Genomic DNA, 21111 nt, shown 5'->3' with positions numbered 1-21111 from the left:
GCCAACCGTCCGATGGGCCTCTGTGGTGGGTGGGTCTTAAGGATGTGTCGGGCTGAGGCCCACAGAGCTCATCTGGCTAAAGAAGACCACTGTGTGGCCGTGTGGAGGGGGTCTCCACACTGGTTGTGGGAGGGAAACGTCCCTCTCCTTCTTGCCACTCAACCCAGTCTTGCTCTGGGATTCTGACACAACCTGAGACTGCCAGCCACCTCAAGAGCCTCCGGGAAGTCCATGCTGTGGGTCCCTGGGGACCATCCCACCTGTGCTTACTACAGAGAACCGGCTAGGGTTCAGGACCTGTTGAATGTGGAATCTCAGGGCCAGGTGGAGAGTCAATCTCTAGTGGAAGGGCTTCGCTGGGGCCCAGGCCCTGTTAGCTTTTATTCAATTCTAGATACACATGTCATTAGTCAGGCAGGCAATCTGGAAGCAGACAGACTATCTTAAAGGTCAGTAAATATTAGTAAAGATTCACTTTGAGACTGTTAGGTCAGGAAATTGCTTGAGCCACCATTGTATTGACAGAACTATCAGTGCATAGCTTTAGCCCTTGCCAAAGCTCTAGTCCATCAGCCTTCTGTGGTTCTTGTTTGCACTTTCCTAATAGTGTGACAATGGGTAGCTGCCAGCACCTCCCACTTTTCGTTTTCTTAATCTTGAAAAGTGAATGCTGCCTGAAGGGCTCAAGTCCTTTCAAGACTCTTAATTCCGCATCTGCAGACTAGAAATCCTATATGATAAAGAGGTAACATGCAAATTGACTATCACTCCAACACACAAGATGGCTGCCCCCATGTGACATAAAATGGCTGGCAGGGGAGGGCAGTTGGGGGCAATCGGGCCTGCAGGTGAGTGCAGTTAGGGATGACTGGGCGGGCCGGTTTAGGAGGGCAGTTGGGGCCAACTAGGGGATAGCAGTTGAGGGGGACCAGGCCAGCAGGGGAGGACAAGTTGTGGGGACCAGGCCCGCAGGGGAGGGCAGCTAGGCGGGGACCAGGCCTGCAGGGAAGGGCAGTTAGAGGCTACCAAGCAGGCAAGGGAGGGCAGTTAGGGGTGACCAGGCCAGCAGGGGAGGGCAATTGGGAGCAACCAGGCCTGCAGGGGAGCACAGTTAGGGGCAACCAGGCCAGCAAGGGAGTGCAGTTAGGGGCAATTGGGCTGGCAGGGGAGTAGTTAGGTGTCGATCAGGCTGGCAGAGGAGTGGTTAGGGACAATCAGGCAGGCAGGCAGGTGAGCGGTTAGGAGCCAGCAGTCCTGGATTGTGAGAGGAATGTCCCAGATTGGAAAGGGTGCAGGCTGGGCTGAGGGACACACACACACACACACACACACACACACAAAACCCCATGTACAAATTTTGTGCACCGGGCCTCTGGTAACATATAAGAAAAATAATGAGACAGGCAATAGTGGTTATGCTAAGAGGCAAATGGAAGGAGACCCAGTGGAAGGGATTAATTTCTTGTCCTTTTTAAATTGCTGTCAGGCATCTAAGGAATTAATTTTTTAAAAATATATATATTTTATTGATTTTGTACAGAGAGGAAGGGAGAGAGACAGAGAGTTAGAAACATCGATGAGAGAAAGTCATCGATCAGCTGCCTCTTGCACACCCCCCACTGGGGATATGCCCGCAACCAAGGTACATGCCCTTGACCGGAATCGAACCCGGGACCTTTCAGTCCCCAAGCCGACGCTCTATCCATTGAGCAAAACCGGTCTCGGCTGGTATCTAAGGAATTAGTTTGTACGATAATTGTACTTCTGTTGTAATTGCTGTTGTAATTCTAAAATATCAAGGGTTGTATTACCTTTATCCCAAGCACCAAGAAGGTGATTTTTAAAATTGATTCCCAAAGGTGTGAGGTACTATTATAGGGAATGGGGGTAACACAAATCTGGGAAAATTTATAATGCCACTGTAAGGACATTCTTTGCTCAAGGCTGTGGATTTTATCACCCATCCACAGGACTGTAGACTTCAGTGCCAATAATTCTACATCAAACTCGCTGTCAATTCTTTTTTGTATAGACAAGATCTTAGTTACATCTTCCTTAACTTGTTGTACACAACTGAGAAGTTCAAACAGATTGTATCATGGATGAAGCAGTAATTCCTACAGAAGTAACACTTCCAGAGCAAAGAGTCTGTAATTAACATTCCAAGAAGTCTTTTTTGTCATTTTAAGATTTTTACCAGGTCATGTAACAATTGGTAGGTTTGATGAGATTCCCAAAGTTCGGTTAGGTGAGTATAAAACTAAGCAAATGCCAGTTGTTTTAAAATCATGAGGGAATCTTTTGGGAATGTAGAATTAATACAGTGGAATAGTGTGCAGCCTGTGCATGACACCTCATATAGATGGTTTGTTGTATTAAGACACATCTGGATGGGGCCTGAGAGAAGTACAAAAGGATCAAATACATAAGCAGTGGCAAATACTGTCTTATTGGGAGTTCCCCATAAGATATTAATAGAGTTATTTGAGCTATAGTTAAGACTATACAACTTTATAGTATATAAAATATTTAAATGCAGCAGCTAATTTCCATTGTGTGTTTCGTAGGGCCAATTGTCATGTTGTAATTGAGATCCTACAAATCCCTCTCCATGCCATGAGATGGAGTGATTAGCTTTGTGCTCAGGGCTCCACCGTCTAAGACTGCCCGGTTTGGCAGCCCCTTGGAGGACCTGTAGAATCTAACTGTCCCTAGCTCACACACACCACCCACGCCCACACTCTCCTCTCTCACACTTCTCTCCTTCCCTACCTTCCCGCCAGTTGCCATCTTGATCTTCTCTCTTAAATTTTATTTTTAAACAGCATTCTTTTTGGCTAGTGCTCTTTGCATATGTATGCAAATTTTACTTTGGACTTTACTAACCTTTGTTTAAACTTCCCTGATATTCTATGACCCTTTTATAACTTTTGCAAATAGTTAACTTTAATATTCATTTCTCTCTTTCAAAACTATTTTCTTTCTCATCCTATCTAATAAAAGAGTAATATGCAAATTGACTCACTCCAACACACAAAATGGCTGCCCTCATGTAGGCACCAGATGGCTGCCACAAGATGGCTGGCAGGGGAGGGAAGTTGTGGATGATCAGGCCAGCGGGGGAGAGCAAATGTGAGGAACCCAGGTCTGCAGGGGAGAGCAGTTAGGGTGACCAGGCCTGCAGGGGAAGACAGTAAGGGCAACCAGGCCTACAGGGGAGGGCAGTTGGGGACAGTTGGGCCAGCAAGGGAGCAGATAGGCATCGATCAGCCTGACAGGGGAGTGGTTAGGGGATGATCAGGCTGGCAGGAAGAAGTGGTTAGGGGCAATCAGGCAGGCAGGCAGGCAGGCGAGCAGTAGGGAGCCAGCAGTCCCACCAGGATTGGGCCTAAACGGGCAGTCAGACAGCCCTTGAGGGGTCTCAGATTGGAGAGGGTGCAGGCTGGACTGAGGGACACCCCTTCCTGTTCACGAATTTTATGCACCAGACCTCTAGTTATATATATGATATTCATAAATTTCATACTTTCAAATTAGTCTTCAAACCTTTTTATGTTCTATAAAAATTCATTTTACTCTAATATTCTTTTTGTCATTAATGTGTATATACCTTTAGCTATTTGTATAGAACTTTATTCTTTTCCTTTAAAATATATGTCCTGCCTTCTATTATTAAAACTATTCAGTATTTAAACCTTAATTTTCCAATGATAATTAAAATTAAACAGCCAGTATTTCTTAGATTGACATTTATTAACACACCTTTTGTAATTATTCTAAAAGATATCAATTAAATTTAAACCAGTTTTAATATTTAAAAATTGATATTAAATATTTGGTTCAGATCATAGAATTAATCCTTTTTAATTAGTCCTATAAAATATTATATCCTAGGTTGAAATTTTACCACATGTAGTACACATAAGGACTACAATATATTTTGAACTATTAACTTCTCCAGAGAATTTTTATACTTTATGCATTTTGTTATTATAATCATATAATTTTTCCCAACATAATTTGAACTTTAAACTTTAGAAGCCTCAAGTTTTAGGTGGCAAGTTAAATACTTAGCATTTCTAAGGTTAGTAATGCTTCTACATTTTTAAGAATATATTTCCAGTAAAGTAGAAGACATATTTAATTAATAGATTCAATTCTATTCTCTTGATTTTTCATATGAGGCAAACTCAATTTAATATTTCAGTATTTTTGTCATTTTAAAATACCTAGATATTTAATCATTTTTATTATTTAGTTCAGTGACATTCTAAAGTTTTAAGTTACCAAAGACTTTGGAAAACTATGTTTCTGGCAAAAAGGCAGGGGGTGGAAGGAGCAGGCCTGTAGCCATAGCTACTTGAATTTTAAAACTGTGACATTCTTCCTTAGAGATAACATCTAAGGTTGCTCCTGCTTTTACAAGAAGAGAGACTTGCCCTTCATCATTAGTATATTTATAAGTATTACTGAAAAGCTTCACCACAAATTCTTCATTTTAGTTACATTTATTTATGTTTGAACAACTTTGAGATTTTAAAGCCAATTATTATTATCCAAGGCATTTTCTTTTGGCAAATTTTGTAATAGAGATAACTTACTGCCTTTCAGTGGCTTTAATGTTAAAGTACTATTTTCTTTTCTATTAAAGCACATGTGTCAAACACAAGGCCCGCGGGCCTTGCAATGTGGCCCGCACCGCGCTGTCATCACTGCACTCCGCTGCGTTTCCATCACAATGACAGTTTATGACTGTTCAGTAAACCATTCGGCCCGCGATTTAGGCTGGATTTTAGATTTTGGCCCCTTCTCTGATTGAGTTCGACACCCCTATATTAAAGTAACAATAAACTAACAATAAACAATAAAGACAGATAAAACAATAATCAACAGACAAGCGCTATTAACACATAGACAAGACTTAATAAATGAGAGTTACAGTTTCTCCGGTAAAAGGAGTGGTAAGACCATTTTGTACTACGCTCTCATGCAAGGCCGTTATCATTTTAAAGTCAAATTTGTCATGCTGTCTTGTTATTTGATTTGGGAGATGTGGATCCACTACCTGTATAATAGGAAAAGCAAGTCCATGCTCCACCATCATGTCCTTTAATCCTTCTTGGAAAGCTCTTTGCACAGGTGATTCTAGTGGCGAATTAAATGTTTCAGGATCAGGACATGGAGGTAGAGGGAGGCATAAAGGCCACTTGTCCAATTTTTCTTTTTGTTCCTCTTTAGGAGCAGAAGGTGCAAGGGGAGGAGGTTTATCCTCTTTTGTTTCTCTAAAAGGCTCTAGCAAATGCAATACCATGTTTCACAAGGAAAACAATTTGGAGGCAAGTTTTTCCCCTGCTGCTGAGCTTTTTCCAAGTTATGAACCACTCTTTCCCAATATTCGACTTCAGGAATAAGGATTATGTTCTATAATAATATGCAAAAACTGTAAGAGAATACCTTCTGACACTTTATCCTTGAGCTTGCAAGCCAAAAGCCTAAAATAAAGTTTCTCCCCTTTACTCAAATTCTGCCCCATTAAGCCTGGCTAAAAAAGACTTTCCCACCCACTTACAGATCTTGACTTTTGAAGCTGGCATAGGCTTTGTACTTGGCCAATTTTTTCTCACATTTTCAGTGATTCTTCCCACCTTTCCTGTGAACTACTTTTTTCATTCTGGTGAATCTTCTTCTCAAGGTGTCCGTCATTCGAGGTGCCAGATGTGAAAGCCGCAATCGGCTAGGATTCAGGATCTGGAAAAGGGCCATGCACAAATGAAGAGACTAGATAAGAAGTATGAATTTGGAAATCATAGGGGGCCAGGCGGAGAGCCATTCTCTAGTGCAGCGTTTCCCAAAGTGTAATACGCGTACCCCCAGAGGTACGGGAAGAGTTTGGTGGGGATATGCACTGCACCATGCTTAGCTGTGCCTAATTCTACGTTCTCATGAGTACGAGGGGTACTCAGCATTACGAAAATTATAGAAGGGGTACACATATGTCAAAAGTTTGGGAAACACTGCTCTAGTGGAAAGGCTTCATTGGTGCCCAGGCCCTGTTAGCTTTTTGTTACTCCTGGAAAGGGAGTAAGTGTGGAGGCTACAGGAAGAACCAGTAGAATATAATTAGGAAAGTTTTGGCCGTGTCAAGATCAGAAGTTTTCATAGAGAAGCATGGATATTCCACATGCATGTGAAGTTCTTTGTTTCTTGTCTTCTGAGAATATTTACTGAAATACCTGAAGGCTTGTGTCCTCTGGCATGGTGTCTGGCCTGCTGTCAGCTCACTGTCAGTTGGTTCTTGGTCTCATGCAGTTCAGTGGGCCTGGAGAGGAGAAGCTGAAGCACGCTGCCGCCACCTTCTGCAGCAACCAGCCCTTCGCTCTGGAAATGATCAAATCTCGTCAAAAGAAAGACTCTCGGTTCCAGACTTTTGTGCAGGTGAGTTGAGGGTGTCATGTGAGAGAAAAAATAATTTTACCAGTTGTAGATTCTAAGCCTGTCTTTCATAAGGATTATAACTGTGTTAAAGTTTTTTAAAGCTGTAACTGCCCTCTTTAATTATTGATGATAGAAAGATGATCTTGGGGTGGTGAAAAATAAAGAGTATATTCATGATTAAAATACTTGACATAGACATTCACATTGCCATGGAGATATTATCTAAGTTGTTATTTAAACAGATAAAGAAACTATTGGTCTAGTGATAAAAAGAGAAACCGAAGTATAGTGTGGCAGTTTTATGTCTTAGCATGTGATAAGTTTTATATAATTACCAGGGCTGTGATGCTATAGACACTTAAGTAATGAACATATAGTCCATGATAGGTGTTCTAATAACCAGGATCAATTCCCCCTTCACTTTCATGTAGGATGCTGAGAGTAACCCTCTGTGCCGGCGACTGCAACTGAAGGACATCATTCCCACCCAGATGCAGAGGCTCACCAAGTACCCTCTCCTCTTGGACAACATTGCCAAGTTCACAGGTGCAGCATTCGTGGAAATTAAACAGCTTAGCAACAAAACTACAAACATCTCTCAGCATTCTGGTGCCTGCAGGTTTCCAAATCCTAGAGCAAATGTTTTAATAAGATTTAGTCCACTCTCGGGATATTTGATGTAATGTCTCCATCAAGGGGCCCAGCACAGGGCTTGGCAGTCTGTGGCTCACCCCATCTTTGTAAGGTGTTAGGGCAGAGTCATGCTCATTGCTGACCATCGTCTGCCTGCCTTGGCCCTGAGACTGCAGAGCTGAGCAAGTGTGACACAGACCACCTGTCCTGAGAAATAGAAAGTATTTACTACCAGCCCTTTACAGACAACGTTCACCTGTCCTCCCTCTAGTATACGTCACATTTCCTGTGAAGAGACTTATACTGGATCGAAGAGATATTTTATATCTATGTATGAACTTTATTGAAACCCCACTGATCAGTTCATTATAGTTCCAGCTCTCCTGTTTTAAAACATGTAGCGAATCTAAGTTTGTCAGTTGAGCTTTAGGCTCTTATACTTAGTTTTCATTAGTAATCTCCTATTTCTTATGTTGGAAAATTTGAAAACACGTTATTTTTTTATACTTGAATATATCTTCTCATTATAGTTGGACTGTTTGGAAGATTGTAATTTTGAATATGCTGTTTTGGTATTTACATTGTAGACCTCAGTGTAACTTCACCACATTGTGGTGAAATTAACCCTCTTTTAGTGATATGAATATTCTCATCTATTTTCTTTCTTTAAATATAATCTCAAATTCAATGAAATTTATTTTGGAGTTATTTTGAACTAGAACCCAGTGCACAGATTTGTGCACAGGTGGAGTCCCTTGACCTGGCCTGTGAGAATTGGGCCGAAACCATCTCTCTGACATTCCCCGAGGGGTCCAGGGTTGTGATAGGGCTGTTCTCAGGTGACGCACCCTAGAACCGGGCTCCCTCCTCTCTGGTTCTGGGTGCGTCACCTGAGAACCGCAGCTGCCAAGTCACCAAGCTCAGCAGCTCCTGCATTGAGCATCTGTCCCCCTGGTGGTCAGTTCACATCATAGCTACCAGTCACACAGTTGCTTAGACTTTTATATATGTAGATAGTATTATTATTAAAAAATAGTAGCAAGTGCACTGGACAGAACCACATGGCTGTGCATGTATATTGCTTACACTCTGAAGGAGACTCACTCTCTGGGATGTGTAACACAGTGGGCTTGATACTTGATGTAAAGCATCTCTCCTAGAGCTTGGTGCCCTGTACTATTGTTTCTTTTTAAAGATGAGTATTTCTGTTTTAAAGTGCTGTCATAAGAAGTTTCACCTGTCCAAACACCACCTGAACTGAGATTCAGACATAGGTTCAGCCTGGTATAAGATTATTCAAGGTTTTATTAAGGCTTTGTAGTTGTTCAAATAAAATGATAATTATATGTATACTAGAGGCCTGGTGCATGAGAATTTGTGCATTGGAAGGGGGAGGGTCCCTCAGCCTGGCCTGCCCCCTCTCAGAGTCCTGGAGCCCTCAGGGGTGGGCAATACCCCATCACACTTCTGCTGCTGCCATTGCTGGCAGTGCAAACCTCGGCCAGCCCTGGTTACCTGAGCCTCAGGTGGCCCTGGGCAGCTGGGCACTGCTATCCAAGGCTTGCCTGTGCCTCAGACTGGCACCAAGAAGTCAACATCTGAGGCTTTCCTGTGCCTCAGGCTGGCCCTAGGGGGCTGAGAAGACTGAGTGCTGCCATCTTGTGACTGTGGGTGCTGCCATCTTTGAGGGCATGACAGTCACTTAGCATATTTCCTCCTTATTGACTATGGGCACTCCATCTTTTGTGAGGGTGTGACAGTAAATTAGCATATTCCCTTTTTATTACTAGAGAACCAGTGCATGAAATTCGTGCATGGGTGTGGTCCATAGGCCTGTTCAGTGACCAGGGCCTATCAGGTACCCCGCCTCCCCCTCTTCTTCCTTCCCTCACCACCCATGTCCACTGACACCCACCCCCAGTTCCCCATCCCAGCCTGGGGTCTGGCCCTGATCAGGTGATTGGGACCTGCCAGCTGAGGGGAGGGCCCCAGGAGGTTTGCCAGCAGGTCCCGATCAGGCTATCAGGTCCTGCTGGCTGAGGGAGCAGGAGGGAAGGGCGGACCACAGCAGGCAGGCAGCAGAGCTATTAGGGCCTGCCTGACAGGGGAGGGACCTGGAAGGTTGGCTGCTGGCCCTCGGGCCCCCTGAGAAAGGGGCCACATCCGGTGCCACCCACTCCTGTTTCCTCGTCCCAGCCCAGGGCTCAGCCCTGATTGGGTGATTGAGGCCTGTGGGCTGAGGCCAGCTCCTGCATTGAGCATCTGCCCCCTGGTGGTCAGTGTGCATCATAGCAACTGGTCATTCTGCTGTAATGATACTTTTTTCTGATTTCCTCCATTTACATTTGGATTTTTGCCCTTGTTTAGAGTGGCCAACAGAAAGGGAGAAGGTGAAGAAAGCAGCCGATCACTGTCGTCAGATCTTAAATTATGTAAATCAGGCCGTCAAGGAGGCAGAAAACAAGCAGGTAAGAAAGGAAAAGAAAAAAGACACAGGATGGCATAGTGAGAATATTAAGTTAGCATCACCTGGAATCTGTGAAATAATCATTGGAAGCATCATTGCACCACTGCAGGGTGGACATTCGTTAAGTGTGCACATCATAGGCGGGCCTGTGTTCCTTTGGGACAGAGCGCCAGCGTGTTAGTTGACTGAGCATCTCCAGCTGCATGTTTGCTCTTTCAGTCATTGGCTCAGTGACTGGAGCGTCTGTGGTGCGGTGTGCTGAGTGGAGGGCACGCGCTGGCCCACACCGAGCTTCTCTTCCAGCAGGAGAGAGTGTCAGTGAGCAGTTGTATGTCAGTGTTGACAGCTTCTATGAAGGAGGATTTCAGGATGCGAGGAGTGTAGGTCGCCGGATGGATTCCCAGTCAGGGCACATACCCGGGGCTGTAGGCTGGGTCTGTGTTTTTCTATCATGAATGTTTCTCTCTCTCCCTCTCCCTTCTCTTTCTCTCCAAAACAAAAACAAAACTTTTTTTTTTTTTTAAGCATGATCTGTTTGAGGAACTGAAAGATGAGATTAGCATGTTTGTCATGCTGAAACACAAAGTCATAGTGTTATGAAATGAAGTGCAATAGGGTAGGGCCACATCATACAGGGCCCTGTACCAAGCATATCAAACTCGCGGCCCACTGGCTGCGAGTTTGACATGCTTGCTATAGACCATATTTAAAACAAGTTTTCTCAGAGCAATAGGGCTTCGTTATAGACATTCAAGATGAAGAGGGGTGTGCTCGGGTGTTCACTTTATAAGTATCAGACATCTACTCTGGAGAGAGGACTGAAGAGGGACGAGAACGGATGCAAGAGCTCACTGGTCTCAGTAGCCAGGACAACGCTGGTGCTCCAAGTGGTGCTAGGATTGGAGAAGTATTCAGACGATGGAATTGACGGGGTGCGTTGCTTGATTTAGAGAAGGATTTGAAGAGAGAGAACGTCAGGAATAAACCAAGGTCTCTGATTTGCATATTTGGGTGCACAGGATGAGTGGAGAAGCCCCAGATTTGTGAGGAAGATTGAGTTCATTGTGACCTCAGGGAAAATGCACAGTATAAGCAGTTGGCTTCATGGGTCCAGCTCTCAGCGCACTGGACTGAAAATAAAACACAAGCACACAGAGGCCTCCTGAGTCCATGGATCTGGATGTAATTTTTAAGAACCGAGTATGATGATGACTCTATTGGTGAGGCGATTAAAAATGGGAACTTGCCAGTGTATGCTTAGAGTGTAAAATGATTAAATTCCAGAGGGCAATCTTTATGTAAGTTAAAAATATACATATTCATACATCCTTTGACCCAGCCATTCTTTTCCTAATTATTTACCTAAGAGAAATTAAGTTATGCCCAGAGACTTATAACAACTTAACCCAAATGTTGTGTAATCATAAAAGAGAATAATACTAGCAATAAAAAGGAAACTTGGATGAATCTCTCAAACATTTCAGAGAAAGAATCCAGACACAAAAGGGTATACACAGACAGTTACTTGTTTAGGGTATCACACACGCCAAGAGGTTGCAGGTTCGATTGCTGATCTAGATTGTGGGTTCATTCCCTGGTTGGGGCGAGTATGGGAGGCAACTGATGGATCTTTCTCACAATGAGAGCGCTCGCACGTCCCCTCCCCCTCCTCCTCTCCCCCCCCTCCCCCCCCCCCCCCCCCTCCCCCCCCCCCCCCTCCCCCTCCCCCTCCAACTTCTCCTCCCCTCCCCCCTCCCCCTCCTCCTCTGCCTCTCCCTCTCTTCTCCTTTTCTCTCTCCTTTCCTTCCCTCTCTCCTTCCTCTCTCCTTTCCTTCCTCTCTCCCTCTTTCCTTCTCTCCCTCTCTCTTTTCCTTCCTCTCCTTCTCCCTCTCCTCTCCCTCTCTTCCTCCCTCCCACACCCACCCTTCCTCTTTCTATCTAAAACCAATAAAAACATATCCTTGGATAAGGATTAAAAAAGAAGAGTATATACTTATAATTCTGTGTATGTAATCTTCCAGAAAAGGAAGATTAATCAGTGGTGGAAAAAAGTCAGAAAGGTGGTTGTCCCCGGGAATGCGGGGACAGATTCTAAATAGGAAAAAGTATGAGAGCGGTGGTATTTTATAACTTGATAGGAGTTTGCTCAGGTACATTTGCATTCATAAAAACTTACAGAAAGCTACATTTAAGATGTGTGCGTTTCACTGCTTGTAGATTTTAGTTTATAAAAAGAACTGTAAAGAAATATTGAACTCTTGTTTATTCCAGGGATGCTAAAATGATTAGAAGTAAAGTGTGCTATGTCTGCAGTTTATTTTGAGATGCATACAAAATACAAAGTGGATTAATGGATAGAGGGGTGAGGATGACTAGAAGGATGGATATATGACAAAATCAAGTATTAATTATAGAATGGAGGTAGAAGGTATCTAGGTAATCACTGTACACATTAAAACTGTTCTGTTTATTTGGGAATTTTTATAATCTTGGGGAAAATACACGTACCCTTTGAGCTAACAGTTCTTCCTTTAGAAATTTATTCTATAGTTGTATCTACACATGTGGACTGAAGTATACATTTAAGGCCATTTTATTGCAGTATTGTTTGTTATAAGAGAAGATTAGAAGTAACCTGCATTTCCATCAATAATGAACTATAGTTCATTCAGAGTTGAATACTATGCAGCCACTAAAAATATGAGACTGCTTTTTCTATATGTGCTAATGTGGAACAGTCTCCAAGATACATTGATGAGTGGTATGCATATATAGAAAAATGTGTATATAAATATGTTATGCTACCATGTCCTTTTTGTTGAAGGATATATACACACAACATGTACAGAGACAGGCATACACATATATTCTATTTGCTTAGAATTTTTCTCATAGGCTCCCCAGGAAATGGGTATTTCTTTAGAAAACATTGGGTGGAGAGCAAAGAGAACAGGGCAGGGGAGACCTACTTTTTACTGGGTGCCTTGTAGCACATTCTGAATTGTGTACCATGTACATGATTTACATGTTCAGCAAATAAATACAGGCTTGTAAGTCCGAAAAGATTGAAGAGCAGCCAGAGGTAAGATGAGAACTAGGAGAGCACTCACAGCCCAGGGAGAACTCGGAGGAAGATCTAGCATCTGTTCTGTCTAGTGTCGCACAGAGCTCAGTTCCGTGCCGTTCAACTTAGGAGCAGTGAGACTTTACCTCCACAACAGTAACCTGTGCTCTGTCCTGTCTGATTCTCAGCGTTTAGAGGATTATCAGCGTCGCCTTGACACTTCCAACCTGAAGCTGTCCGAATACCCAGACGTTGAGGAGCTCAGGGTGAGAAATGGTCCAACAATGACTTTAGCCATAAAATGCCTGATGACCCCGCAGGAAGTGAAGGCTCCGAGGAAGCATCGTTGCTCAGCTCTTGCTTTTAAATGTCATATCCCTATGGGGCTCCTTCAGTTAGTCTTTCACTAAAGGAATGTTTTCTGTGAGATTAACTTTTTTCATAGAAATTTGCAAGAGATGAAAAGACATTACTTATTAAGTTAATGTTATTTATGCAATGATAGTGAAATATTAATTATCACTTCTGGTACATGAGGCTTTTTTATTAGTCACTACTTAGGTTTAAATCTTTCTTACACTGTTTCACTGTTGATTGTTTTGTCAGATTAATTTGGTGGCTATTAAAACTTGTCATATGAAGCAGCTTATCAACAAGCATGCTTGATGTGCTAAGCCCAGCCAGAGTACAGGGTTTTCCTAGAGCTGCTGATGCTAATGATGACTCTCAACCATGTCATTACTCCCTAGAGCAGGGGTCTGCAACCTTTAAGACATAAAGAGCCACTTGGACCCATTTCAGAAGGAAAAAAAAAAACCTGGGAGCCGCAAAACCATTGCGACATTTAAAACAAATATAACACTGCATATATTGTTTCTTATCTTAATGCTATATACCGGATCGTGCAGTTAGCTGTCAATCTGAAGAAAAAAAGGACTTTTTCATTTAACAATGTAAAATATATTTTTGCAAATTAATAGCTAATTAAAATATTTAATTTACCTGGTTAATGGGATTTTTGCTCCTGAACCTCAGTGCACAGTGTCTGCACATCAGGGCTGTGAGACATTACCTTCATTTTCACACGGGCTTGCAAGTTGTCGGAGCCGCGGTGAAGCTTCAAAGAGCCGCATGCAGCTCTGGAGCCGCAGGTTGCCAACACCTGCCCTAGAGCCAGCGCTGCCTGAGCTCTCCCTACGTGCTGCCTTAGACTCCCCTTGCCACCAGAGCCGGGGACACAGGCCTCTTACAAACCAGCTTAGCAATATCTGCATCTGGTTTTTGGTGGAAGAGGCAGCGATGGTGAGGATCTGACAGCTGGATGCTCACAGCTTCACTTTCCTAAGCAAGGCCATCTGTTCACAGGGGCTTAGAAGGCAGTGCTTCCGAGTGTTTTTAAGACGCTTTTCCTTTGTAGAGAATTTTATGCAGCTTACTTTAACTTACTCTTTACTTCATTTTCAGTAGTTGACATATCAATAATGGTGAATGTAAGTGGTATTTTTATATTAAGAATTTCTTGAAAAGAAACTAAAATATTATCTCACTAAGTACTTAGAAATAATTTCTGTATAATTCTCTTTATTTTGACAGAATTTGGATTTAACAAAAAGGAAGATGATTCATGAAGGACCATTGGTTTGGAAGGTGAATAGAGATAAAACTATTGGTAGGTCTAATGTCTGTCAGTTTTGGGGAGAGTGAAGAAAGGAAAATAATAGGGACGTTTCATAGAAGAAGAGAGAACCATTCACAATTTTCAGTTACAGCAGTTAGCATTGCTACTCTGTGTTATTCATGCCTTACAGGAGCTGTGCTTCTGTGGTTTTGTTATTTGTGAAGTTGCTGCTTGTTTGTGTGGGGGTGAGGCAGGACACTGTCATGCCTCAGTCCTGTCTCCCATCATCCTGGCATCTGCGTTGAGTCGAGGCTTTTGGATCACAAGGCTACAGCTGTCTTTTTTTTTGGTCAGGCTGATACTTCAGGGAAATGGAGGCCATTTTTTATAGAAAATTTCTCTGTAGAATTTTATGAAATTTAAAATTTCTGTACTGATCACGTTTCCCTGTGTTTTTCTCTAGATCTGTATACATTGCTGCTGGAAGACATCCTTGTATTGTTACAAAAGCAGGATGATAGGCTGGTGTTAAGATGTCACAGTAAGATTCTGGCATCCACAGCTGATAGCAAGCACACATTTAGCCCTGTCATTAAGTTGAATACAGTGTTGGTTCGACAAGTGGCAACAGGTGAGCATGTCTGCTGAGTGTTGCTAACCTTCAGGTTCATAGTAAAGTTGCATAAGATATTTAGTATTACAACTGGCATAAAGTTTTGTTCTTTTCATATTCTTATGCAAATTAAATGAAAATTACTTACTTGGAAAGTGGATTGAGAGTTTATACTCCCAAATTAGGACACCAAGACTCTCTGAGCAATTTTCTGCATTTGAAAATTTTCTGCATATTTGGTCTTTATTCCATGTTCAAATCATTGGTAGACAAAAGGCTTTCATTTGAGTGGTATGTTTTTTGATTTGGTGGGGAAAAGGCACAAAACCTCAAGAGTTGGGTATAGTTTAGGTTTTTAAATCGGTTTAAGTTAGTAAATTATCTTAATATATAAAAACCCTGGGTTGTAACATCCGGTAATGACTGAGGCTTGACCAACCGGAAGTCAGTCCTGCAGGGTGTCCCAGCACTGACTGCTGAGTGGGCTTCGAATTAGAGCCAGAGAGAGGCCTGAAGAGAGAAGCAGGAAATGATCCATTGCCTCTGTGGCAGCTTTTGATCAGTACTTGCCTCACTGTCTCCCAGTCTGGCCAGCAGCCTCACCTCCATTTCTCTTTAGGCCTCCACTGGGGCTGCTGATCAGCCCTGTCTTTCTGATCAGGCCCTGTTGAAAGGCCCAGAGACGCTGACTGGCATAGAAACTGACCAATCAGAACCAAATCTGGGTGAAGTGTGAGGAACCAATGGCTGCCTACGAGGCGGAGCTTTGACACTGACTAGCATAGAAACTGACCAATCAGAACCAAATCCAGCAGACTAGGGCAGTTGTGGGTGAGATCAGGCTTGCAGGGAAGGGAAGTTGGGGGCAACCTGGCTAACGGGAGGGCAGTTGGGGACAACCAGGCCAGCAAGAGAGGGTAGTTGGGGGCAGAGGAGGGCAGTTGGGGGCAATCAGGCAGGCAGGTAGAGGTAGTTAGGAGCAATCAGGCAGGCAGGTGAGCAGTTAGGAGCCAGTGGTCCCAGGTTGAGAGAGGGATATCTGACTGCCAGTTTGGGATTGGGCCTAAACCAGCAGTCAGACATCCCCCAAGGGGTCTCCAATTGGAGAGGGTGCAGGCTGGGCTGAGGGAACCACCCCCTCCATGCATGAATTTCGTGCACCAGACCACTAGTATATTAATGATACTGACAATGAGATCCCTTTTAAAACTCGTTAGTTCCATGATGACAGGGTAAATTTAGGCACTTAGACTTTTTATTTATATTGAGTTACTGTGGAATCAGTGCTAGTTTTTATAATCTTTGGTTTGTAGCAGTTAAAAAACACACTAGACTACACAGCCTGTTGTATAAAGTTTAAGTGTGTAACTTGGTGAATTTTTACAAAGCAAACACATGTTTACAAAGTGAACACATGTAACCTTTAGCTGGACTAAGATGCAAAATAATACCAGGGCCCTAAAAATGGCCTCTGTGGGTCATTTTTTTCTTTTCTTTTTTTCTAGATAACAAAGCTTTTTTCGTCATTTCCATGTCAGACAATGGAGCCCAAATCTATGAGCTGGTGGCACAGACAGTTTCGGAAAAGACTGTGTACGTATTAAACATCGCTGTTTCTGTAACTTTTTAAATTAAATCTATTGGGGTGACATTAGCTAATGAAATTATATAGGTTTCAAGTGTATAATTCTGTGATACATTGTCTATATGTCGCATTGTGTGTTTACTACTCAAAGTCAATCTCCATCACCATGTACTTGGCCCCCTTTACCCTTTGCGCTCTGATGTTTCCAATGTCCTGACTATAATCTACCCCATGGTGCTCTGATGTTTTCAATGTCCTGACTATAATCTTTCACAAACAGAACATTGTTTCTGCAGGACAACTTTGAAAATCAAAAATCAAGCAATTCCTCTCTATTCTTTTAGATGTTCTTCTAAGAAGGTGTTACTTTTTATATTGATGATCCTTATTTTGATTCTGTCCTACTGAAAGTATATTTTCTAAAGAAAAAAATGCAGAGGGGTCATAGGAAGCGTTTTAATGGGCAGTGTGTTCATTATATTGTTAAGGTTTTTTCTTAAAGTGCACAGTTATAATCTCTGCTTAATAGCAGTAGTCAACATAAATGTCATCTCTGTCAAAAGTAGAGTTTCTGGTTGGTTTTGGTTTCTGGTTATGTTTGTTTTATTTTGTTTTTATTTTTGTGTTCTCAGTGTATTTAAAGGCCTTCTCTTTTTCCTCCCCCTTTTTTATGTGGGATTCTTGTGAAAACCCCACAGCTGGCAGGACCTAATCTGTCGGATGGCCGCATCGGTGAAGGAGCCGTCCACAAAGCCAATCCCCCTGCCACAGTCACCACCTGGCGAGTGAGTGTGCCTGGGCCTGACTAAGGATGTCTTTGTTTTCTTTTGGTTGGAAGAGGAGTAGGTAATGTTTGCATTTTTGTTGCGTGTTATGTAGGCGCCTGTGACGTCTAAAGATTGTCTTCTTTCTTCTGCAGAGGAGACAGTGAGGATGGCAAGCCTCCCAAGTTAAAAGCGGAGCATCAAGGCATGTCCTCTGCTGATCTGCAGAGTCCAGGTAAACCCACCTGCTAGTTTCCTTGGAAGAATGTAGTCCACATGTTGCTTATTAAAATGCACAGAAACCGTCCGGCCGTGTGGCTCAGTGGATGAGCATCAACCTATGAACCAGGAGGTCACGGTTTGATTCCAGTGAGGGCACATGCCTGGGTTGCAGGCTCGATCCTCAGTGTGGGGCATGCAGGAGGCAGCTGATCCATGATTCTCTCTCGTCATTGATGTTTCTCTCTCCCTCTCCCTTCCTCTCTGAAATCAATAAAAATATAAACTTTAACACTTTTTGTTTTAGGCGTCAGTTTGGGTGTCAGTTTTTCATTTTAACAAACTTTGCTTGTGAGCCTTCTGTGGGCCATTGTAACACTGCTCTGACTGTGTATTTTATTTAATAGACAATCTCAGTAGTTCATATGATAATTTTTTCCAAGTGTTTCCTAAATGCTACCTGTTAAATATTGAAAAATATGTTTTCCTTTTCCTGTTTCATTTAACAGACAGAGATTTGGGATTAGAATCTCCCTTAATATCATCAAAACCTCAGTCTCATACACTGGGCACTTCTGGGAAAGCAGAGGCTGACGAACTCTCTGTGGCCGAGAGGCGGTTTGCACAGGAACAGCATGCAGAGGGAGCTGTCAAGGAAGCAGGAGTAAATAATCACATCACAATCCCAGACTTACACTTGCCTGTCTCGGAAGAGCGGTGGGCGTTGGACGCACTGAGGAACTGTAAGCTTTATTCCTAAGTTAACACAGACTCTTAGTAAGTACCAGAGCTGTATAATGTACTACACAGTCATTTAGGGAGAATCCAAAGAAGTATAAACAGACTTTTTCTTGGAAGAATTTTACAGTCTAGTTGGGAAGATAATTGAAACATTGCCCATCTTTTTAAGTACTAAACATACAGGGATGTCCAAAGTGACCTGGTCAGGGGGACAAGGGCAGGGAGGCAACAGAAAATGAGAGGTGATTAAAGCCTTCAAGGATGGATAAAACTCTGATAGGTATTTAGAAGAGTATAAGTTATTCATCAAGAATACGATGGCACTGAAAGCACAATGAGGGGAAACTTGAGGGTGAGCCTGCGTGCACTGGAGCTGTGGGAGGCGAGGCGGGCTGCAAGGGGGCAGAGGAGAGTGCAGCCCACCTGCTGGAGCCTTAGACATTAGACTGAGCCTCCTGAACTTGGCGGATGGCACAACACAGTGCTCAGAGGGCTTTTCCAAACTGCCAATTACTCTGATTCCCTGTGGCAATTGTCCCATCCTCACACACAGGCACACTGTGCACTTACCCAGGAGCGTGGGCGGGCCTTGCCACTCTTAGCTGCCCCTCTTCTCCAGCCGCTGATAATCACTGTCAGTGGGAGAGTGCTTCCTCTCTCAGGAGCAATGGGGGTTGGGGAAAAGGCTGAGAATAATGGCTCTAACTATAGAGATCCATTTGAAGTTTTTAAGGTTATGACTAATGAAATTTGAGATCTGTGAAAGGATTTAATGAAAAGAGGCTTAGAACGGTACACTTACTGTTTAGACTATTGTAGTAGTGTGGACTTGAGCGTAAAGGGTTAGAACTAGAAAGGTGTCAGAGGAATAAATATAAAGGGAGGAGTCAACAGATATTTAAAGCAATTGACCTGTTTGGATGTGAGGACAAAGGGAAGGAAATAGAGATAATTTTAGTGTTTTTATCAGATAAAAAGTAAAAAAGGACCACCACTCCCACTTTCACACTCTTCCCCCTTTTTTAGTTTGACAGAGGTTGTGGGCGTAATTGTAAAACATACTGAGTTTAAGACAATGAATAGCAAAGCATTTAGAGGAAGCAGGAGTTGCAGTTTCAGGCTGGGACTTGGGAGGTGCAGGGAGGGAGGTGGCTGTGAGCATCACAGCTACAGGCATTCAGAGCATCTCTTGGGAAGTGAAAGCAAAATGTTAATTTCATATAAAAGTAATTATATGAAATTAACACTTTGACTTTATGTTACTAAAAAGATGCTTACTTTTAGGAAGTGCTAATGGCACTACAAGGTCAGGCCTCAGCCTCTGGGAACTAACAGAAGGTAGAGACTAAGCCAGAGCTGCACGTGGGGCGTTGGTCTGGCTTATTCATACCTGATTAACTTACATTCTCCCGAATGAACACTGATAATGACTTCTTTAAAAAAACGTTTTTTCAGTTATATTTTACATTCAATATTATATTAATTTCAGGTATACACCTAGTGGTTAGGCATTTATAAGTACTATAAAGATTTCTGATGGTTTGACCAAACTTGTCCCAGTAACTGTCATTGTATGAGGGGCCTTATAGCATACATTTGCCTATTCTAATATATTGCTTCTTTTTTTTTTTTTTTTTTTTAACAACCTAAGAAAGCTATGCCATGAATAAGGTCATTTAAAAAAACAACAACTAATTACTATTCCCTTTTGAAATTATACACACTGATAAATCATTAGAATTAAATATTTTTATAGGGAAGTTTATTTTCTTCTTTACTACTTAAGGAAAGCCTTTAGGTTATTATCCTGTATAATAAAAGGGTAATACCCAAATTGTCTCCTCAACCGGGAGTTCGACCAGAGTTCGACCAGGGGGCGGGGAAGACCTGCCAACTTCCTGTGGCTCTTCCCCCTGGCCAGCCCGGCCCGAATGGCCCTTATCTTGGTGGGCTGGCTGGACCCCACCCATGCACAAATTTGTGCACTGGCCTCTAGTCTATCCTAACACTAGGGTAATATGCAAATTGGTTGGGACACCATCACAGTAAGGATTGGGCAGCAGTCCTTACTGTGTGTGCAGTAGGCACGAGTGGGCGGGGACTTGCAGTGTCAGGACAGGGGCAGGGCCACGGCAGAGAGGCCTCTCCGCACGCCTGCACCTGGGCTCCACAGGTGACAGAGAGGCCTCTCCGCACGCCTGCACCTGGGCTCCACAGGTGACAGAGAGGCCTCTCCGCACGCCTGCACCTGGGCTCCACAGGTGACAGAGAGGCCTCTCCGCACGCCTGCACCTGGGCTCCACAGGTGACAGAGAGCCTCTCTGCGGTGGACTTGAGGACAGGTCCGCAGGCACGAGGAGGTCCGAAGGCCTCCATGCACCTGCTCTGGGGGTCTGCAGGCCTCCGCTGCGGCCCAGCCCAGAAATCGCAGGCCTCCCTCAGCTCCAGCCTCTCTCTTTGAGGAAATTCATTGAGGAGCCCTGGATGGGTGGGCGGGCCTACCTCTTTGGGGCAATTTATCACTGTGTCAGGGCACAGATCAGGCTGAGAGATGCCCCTATCCCAGAGTACACCAATTTTATGCACCGAGCCACTGGTCCTGTATGATAAAAGCCTAATATGCTAAGTGTCCGACTGGTTGACCCTTCGACCAGTCACTATGATGCCGAGCACTGACCACCAGGGGGCAAATGCTCCTACTGGTAGGTTAGCTTGCTGCTAAGGTCTGACCAATCAGGACTGGGTGAGATGGGGCAGACACGCCCTGGAGTCCCCCCACAATCCCTCCCCATCCAGCCAACCTCCCACGGTCCCTCCCTCATGTACTGTTGGGGTCCTTTAGCCTGGCTTGCACCCTCTCGCAATGCGGGACCCCTCAGGGAATGTCAGAGCTGGTTTCCGCGCAGTCCCCGCAAGCCAGGCCAAGGGACCCCACCAATGGACAAATCCGTGCACCAGGCCTCTAGTAAATG

General features: G+C 43.6%; 1 protein-coding gene across 9 annotated transcripts in view; it reads left to right on the top strand.

Annotated features, from left to right (window-relative positions):
• The window catches only part of ARHGEF12 (Rho guanine nucleotide exchange factor 12), a 202364-nt gene that overhangs the window by 172224 nt on the left and 9029 nt on the right, over positions 1 to 21111 (top strand). For 8 of the 9 annotated variants that reach the window (XM_036430246.2, XM_036430241.2, XM_045578816.1 and 5 more), the window contains 10 exons: positions 6310 to 6435; positions 6867 to 6981; positions 9436 to 9536; positions 12788 to 12865; positions 14193 to 14268; positions 14681 to 14848; positions 16336 to 16423; positions 17114 to 17200; positions 17335 to 17414; positions 17908 to 18141. In XM_036430246.2, coding sequence (XP_036286139.1) covers positions 6310 to 6435; positions 6867 to 6981; positions 9436 to 9536; positions 12788 to 12865; positions 14193 to 14268; positions 14681 to 14848; positions 16336 to 16423; positions 17114 to 17200; positions 17335 to 17414; positions 17908 to 18141 — 1153 coding nt within the window. The remainder of the gene's footprint in view (positions 1 to 6309; positions 6436 to 6866; positions 6982 to 9435; positions 9537 to 12787; positions 12866 to 14192; positions 14269 to 14680; positions 14849 to 16335; positions 16424 to 17113; positions 17201 to 17334; positions 17415 to 17907; positions 18142 to 21111) is intronic. The other variant, XM_045578818.1, reaches the window with a different exon arrangement.

This window comes from Pipistrellus kuhlii, unplaced genomic scaffold (assembly GCF_014108245.1).
Source record: "Pipistrellus kuhlii isolate mPipKuh1 unplaced genomic scaffold, mPipKuh1.p scaffold_m20_p_104, whole genome shotgun sequence".
In the NCBI taxonomy this organism is placed as follows: Eukaryota; Metazoa; Chordata; class Mammalia; order Chiroptera; family Vespertilionidae; genus Pipistrellus; species Pipistrellus kuhlii.
The sequence above is the reverse complement of the archived record's forward strand: the minus strand, read 5'-3'. Positions and strand labels throughout refer to the sequence as shown.